General features: G+C 32.9%; 1 protein-coding gene across 1 annotated transcript; it reads left to right on the top strand.

Moving 5' to 3' along the window:
- The first annotated feature begins 373 nt into the window (after positions 1-373).
- LOC104215680 (lignin-forming anionic peroxidase) lies at positions 374-2838 on the top strand. The gene is made up of 4 exons (XM_009765539.2): positions 374-681; positions 1172-1357; positions 1626-1791; positions 2192-2838. Exons 1-4 carry the CDS (start codon positions 475-477, stop codon positions 2605-2607), a joined length of 975 nt encoding a protein of 324 aa, XP_009763841.1. The 5' UTR covers positions 374-474; the 3' UTR covers positions 2608-2838.
- Positions 2839-6093: the final 3255 nt, after the last annotated feature.

The following is a 6093-nucleotide window of genomic DNA, read 5'->3' on the forward strand; positions in this document are numbered from 1 at the left end:
TTTTCGTTTTTCTCTTGAAAACACATCTCTTAATCAAAAATTTACTCTACTCTCTATTTATCTAGAAATCGTCTCCCCACATAACAAGTTGGAGCCAATTAAAATCCTACGAGTTGATCAATTATATATTTGGACTAGTCGTCCACTGCCCAATCTTACAGCTATTATTAAATGCACAAAATTGAAAATTCTCTAACTAACTTGAAAAGAAAGCTACAAATAATTTTCTTCACTCGTTTTCTTACAATTTAATAGTGACTGGCGGCTAATATTTGGCCTTTGTCTCCCTATTTTCTCCACAATAATTACTTTGATAATGATGTTACTCTCAATAGCCTCTAATCAAGGGGCTATATTTCCCACTTCTACATTCTATAAATACCAACCTAAAGTGACCATTTAAAAATATACAGAATCAACTTTAATTTCTTGAGTAATCTTGAAAAAAAAAAAAACTTTAAAAAGTTGTCAATCATGTCTTTTTTAAGATTTGTTGGTGCGATTCTTTTCTTGGTTGCAATTTTTGGAGCATCAAATGCTCAATTAAGTGCAACATTTTATGATACCACTTGCCCTAATGTTACAAGTATTGTACGTGGTGTTATGGATCAAAGGCAACGTACTGATGCTCGAGCTGGTGCTAAAATTATTCGTCTTCATTTCCATGATTGTTTTGTTAATGTAATAACCTGATCCTTAGAACTTTTTTTAACCTATGTTTCCGTGCATATTTATGTGTCTTGAAGAACTACATCACCTTACGGACATAAATAATATATACTGACAGTGTAAAGATCTTTTACCATATCAGTACAATTTAACATGTGCATAATTGTAGATTAGTTACTATTTTTACTCTTATAGTAAGTTATATATAGTGACAATGTAAAGATCTTTTACCATGTTAGTGCAGTTTAACATGTGCATGATTGTAGGTCAGTTACCATTTTTATTATTCTAGTGGCGAGTATAACCTACTATGATAGTAAGTCAAGTTCATTTACTTTGATGTGATAAAAATTAAGTTAGTTTAACGTGTCAGAATAATTCTTTGACTTTACTGCTATAGTGGATAAAGTTCAGTTATGTGGTTACTTTTGTGACTTTACCGTTATAGTGTGAGAAAAAGTTCAGTGACCAAACGTGAATTTAACAGTGTATATTTGCACAGGGTTGTGATGGATCAATTTTGTTAGACACAGATGGGACTCAAACTGAGAAAGATGCACCTGCTAATGTAGGTGCAGGAGGATTTGATATTGTGGATGATATTAAAACTGCACTAGAGAATGTATGCCCTGGTGTTGTATCTTGTGCAGATATTTTAGCCCTTGCATCTGAAATTGGAGTTGTCTTGGTAAGAGATCATAAATATGACATTTTCCAAGTTTCAAAAAATATGAAAAAGTCTTGCTTAATTATTTATTTTCTCCCATTTTTTTCAATTCTTGAAGTCTCTTAAATACTTAATTATGATTTACTAACAAGATTAGCTTAAAATATTTGAAAAAAAGTCAAAATCATCTTGGCTCTAAAAGCTAACAATATGACCTTATTATAATATCAGGCACATTTGAGAGAATTTATTATATATACTGACAGTATAAAATTTATTATGTTATTAGGCTAAAGGTCCGTCGTGGCAAGTACTTTTTGGCAGAAAAGACAGCTTAACAGCAAACCGATCTGGAGCTAATAGTGATATTCCTAGCCCCTTTGAAACACTTGCTGTAATGATACCACAATTCACCAATAAGGGGATGGATTTAACTGATCTTGTTGCTCTATCAGGTAAAGAATTTTCACACGATCAATTATAATCTGTATATATAGGTAACATGTCTTATTTTACAAGTTACTAGTCTCACCTTTTATAAACGATTACCTGTAATTATTTTTTACTGACCTGATTGTGTTAAAAAAGGTTTACAATGTCATTGTTAAGAGTTAATTTGAGATCGAAACGTGCACGATTTCATGTTAACAACGTTTTTTCTTCTGAGCGTGCAATAATCTTTACACTATTAGTATAATTTGACATGTTGCTAGCAAATTACGTACCATTTATTCTAGGTCATGGATCAATGCTTATTATATAACATTATCTGCAATTACCTCTTCTATGATCTGACTGTAGAAATATTTTTTATTCGGTCAATGCATAAAACTTAAACGCGTTCTGAATGTATAGGTGCACACACATTTGGAAGAGCAAGATGTGGTACTTTTGAACAACGTCTCTTTAACTTCAATGGCAGTGGTAACCCTGATCTAACCGTAGACGCTACGTTTTTACAAACATTACAAGGAATTTGTCCTCAAGGTGGAAACAATGGCAATACTTTTACAAATCTTGATATATCAACACCTAATGATTTTGATAATGACTATTTCACTAATCTTCAAAGTAATCAAGGACTTCTTCAAACTGATCAAGAGTTGTTTTCCACATCTGGATCTGCTACAATTGCTATAGTTAATCGTTATGCTGGTAATCAAACTCAGTTTTTTGATGATTTTGTTAGCTCAATGATTAAATTGGGTAATATAAGTCCATTAACTGGTACTAACGGACAGATTAGGACAGATTGTAAGAGGGTTAATTAGTTAATTAATCAAGGAGATTAATTATCAAGAGTGCTTTAATTTCTGCATGTTCTTGTGTTGTTTAGGCCCCTAAAGAAAGATTGTCACAAGTTTGATGTCTTGAGTTGTTATTTTTGTTCATCTTTTTCTCGCTTATGTTGTTTTATGTAAATGTAATATGTGCTGAAATGGCAATTCCAATAAGGATGTAATGCTGAAATAGCAATTCCAATAAATTAAGGATTTTATCCATCTCTTTCTTTTGGAGTATACTTTTCAGTTATTCTTGTTTATTTCTGTTAAGATGCACTAAGCTCCCCTTATGCGCGGGATTCGGGGAAGGACCGGACCACAATAGTCTAACTTATGCAGTTTTACCTTGCATCTCTGCAAGAGCCTGTTTGCGGGATCCGGGAAAGGGCTGGACCACAAGAGTCTATCGTACACATGAGTCTTACCCTGTATTTCTGCAAGAGGTTATTTGCACGGCTCGAACTCGTGGTCTTCTGCTCACTTGATAACAACTTTACCAGTTACACCAAGATTCCTCTTCCAAATTTTATATAACAATATTAATGATTTATAGAAGATGCATGGTAAATGAGTAGTATGTTACAACGAATTAAAATATATTAATAATGTAAAAATATTTTATAATAAGTTAAATCCAAATATCCACAGTTACGTCCCTAATCATGTGATGAGAACATGTTCGACATTCGTCATTTTTAGAAATTATACACCGACAGCCAAAAAAAAAAAAAGTAAAAAAATATTTGAAAATCAATTACAAGTTACTTTCTATTTACGAAGCATGCATTTGTAACTTACAAAAGATGGTAAATAATCTGATTCACCGGATAAAAATACACTAACATTGTTAAATAAGGGTAAAAGCACGTTGAGATGGTAGAAAACTAATCTTTTATATTGTCAGTATATATAATAAGTTAAATCCGAATTACTACTAAAATTACCAAAGTTAGAATAAAATAGGTTTAAAAGTATTGATATTAGGATCAAGGTACTAAATGGAGTCCTCTTTGGTATAAGCCCTAAAAGCTATGATAGTTACCATACAAATTCAAATTAGTCAAATTCCCGAACACCAAATAATTATATATAAAATAAAATCTTCCTAATAGGTGGATCATCATCAATCAAATGACAAGAGTACACGTACAAGAGTTCTTGTCGAGACCCCTCATTATACAAGGATTTGAATAGAGTTTAAATTATATGTGTAATAAATTTTTTACATTTGTTATTGTTACTTCGATGCTTAGAGATAAGCATCATTAAAATGTAAGATATATAATCTTGAAAATAAAACTGATTATCTGTTGCAACATCTATAAATAAAAAAGATTTATTAATTATACTGTCGATGTATATAACTTAAACTTTTTTATTATTAATTAATGCGCACAATATAAACTATCACTCATACACTTCTTTAATTTGATACTTGCTCTTTTCCATTTTTGGAAGGGGAGCCTTGGCGTAACTGGTAAAGTTGTTGCCAAGTGACCAGGAGGTCACGAGTTCAAGCCATGGAAACACCCTCTTGCAAAATACGAGGTAAGACTGCGTAAAATAGACCTTTATGGTCCGATCCTTCCCGGGATTCCGCGCATAGCGGGAGCTTAGTGCACCGGGCTGCACTTTTTTTTGTTTTTTGTATGAACTTTCTCTCATGAAAAAGCTGATTTCCACAAACTTTTTTCCTAAGTTAGGAGTCTTACAAGCCATTTTCTTCTAGATCACATCTCTAGGTTTTTTATATTTCAAGCAATTTGTCCTCCCTTTTCTGACTTAGTTAATTGTCTCTTTGCCCAAAATGTATTGGAGATTCTTCAAATGAAATACTACTACTTTTCTTCAAAGTCAAGTTTTCCACAAGCTGACAAGCACTATTATATATAATCCTAATTAGATAATGGAATATTTGACTTTATGAAGCCACTTTTCAATATTTCTTTCCTTGATTATATCTCAATTTTGTGGACATGCACGACTCAACAATAAACAAGAAAAAGAAAAAGAATAAGCTGATTTTCAAATTTAATATCCTAGTATTTTCAAATTAAATATTTTTGGGCCAGTTTAACTCGACGTTATTGTTATTGATAGTGGAATTGGAATATATGGCTCTGTGACACTATTTTCAATATTTTCCGGCAGTTACATCTTAATTTGTGATTATATGTGTGAGGCTTCCCCAAGAATTCTTGTACATGTACTTTTTCTTGTCATTTGATTTGATTGTACATGAACTTTCTCATGTCCACGAGCTATTATGAAGATAAACGGACTATTTAGTGATCGCGGAATTGAAGTCCTCCGCTTCTTTCGGAGGTACTAACAGTAGTGAGATGAATGAGATCACTCACTCTTAATTAAAAGGTTTTCAAGTTTGAGTTTTGGAGCGGAAAAAATTTCTTGGTAAACGCAGCACGAATGTCGATTTTTTTTTTTTTTGGATTAATTAAATCAACAATGTGTGCCTAATATGTGATGCTATTTATAGAATACAGAAGTGAAGTAGAGCTTCATTATCAAAGAAGCACTTGTTTTACTTTTTGGTTTACTTCTAGTATTTGATATCCGTATTGGACTCGATTAAATTTGGATTTGCGCCGAGAAGTCTTACATTTGAGGATAAAAAATTTTCTACAAAAGCAACTTCATACCTAGAACTTGAACTCGAGACCTGTTGTTACGGATGAGGAGTACTAACTGCTCAGCCACGACTCTTGTTGGTCACTATTAAAGAAGTTATTTGTGATGATCCGTGTCACGACCCAAATTTCCCTCAGTAGGATATCGTGACGGCACCTAGTTTCCAGGACTAGGTAAGAATATTAACATGCGGATTAATTAAAATAATAATGAAAATTTCTTAAAACTCAACAACTCAGTACATGTAGAAATTCCCAAAACCCCATGAAATACAAGTCACAAGCTCTTGGAAGAAGTTCTAAATAGCTCTATACATCAGAGTCTAACGAGGATAAAGAAACAACATAGTAAAGATAGAAGGGGACTTCGAGGTCCGCGAACGCTGGCAGATATACCTTGAAGTCTCTGCGTACAGATAGCTCACTGATACACTGGTCTGATAGGAAGTACCTGGATCTGCACAAAAGATGTGCAGAAGTATAGTGTGAGTACACCACAATGGTACCCAGTAAGTATCAAGTCTAACCTCGGTAGAGTAATGACGAGATCAGGTCAAGGCCCTACTGGAAATATTAAGAACAGGGCAAAAGTTTAACAATATAATAACAATAATGACAATGGAAATGAATCATATAAGGAATATATCAAAATTTAACTACACAGAATAAGGGCACTTGATACCTCGCTGAGGGGAAATCATAAACTTTTATAGTTAAAGAAATCACAAAAATAACCAAAAGTAAGTGCAACCATAAAGAAATATATATCAACAAGGGCACTCCTAAGGTACCTCCTCGTAGTTCCAAATCATAAATAAATTCACAA

The sequence above is a fragment of the Nicotiana sylvestris genome, chromosome 11, assembly GCF_000393655.2.
Source record: "Nicotiana sylvestris chromosome 11, ASM39365v2, whole genome shotgun sequence".
NCBI classification, from domain to species: domain Eukaryota; kingdom Viridiplantae; phylum Streptophyta; class Magnoliopsida; order Solanales; family Solanaceae; genus Nicotiana; species Nicotiana sylvestris.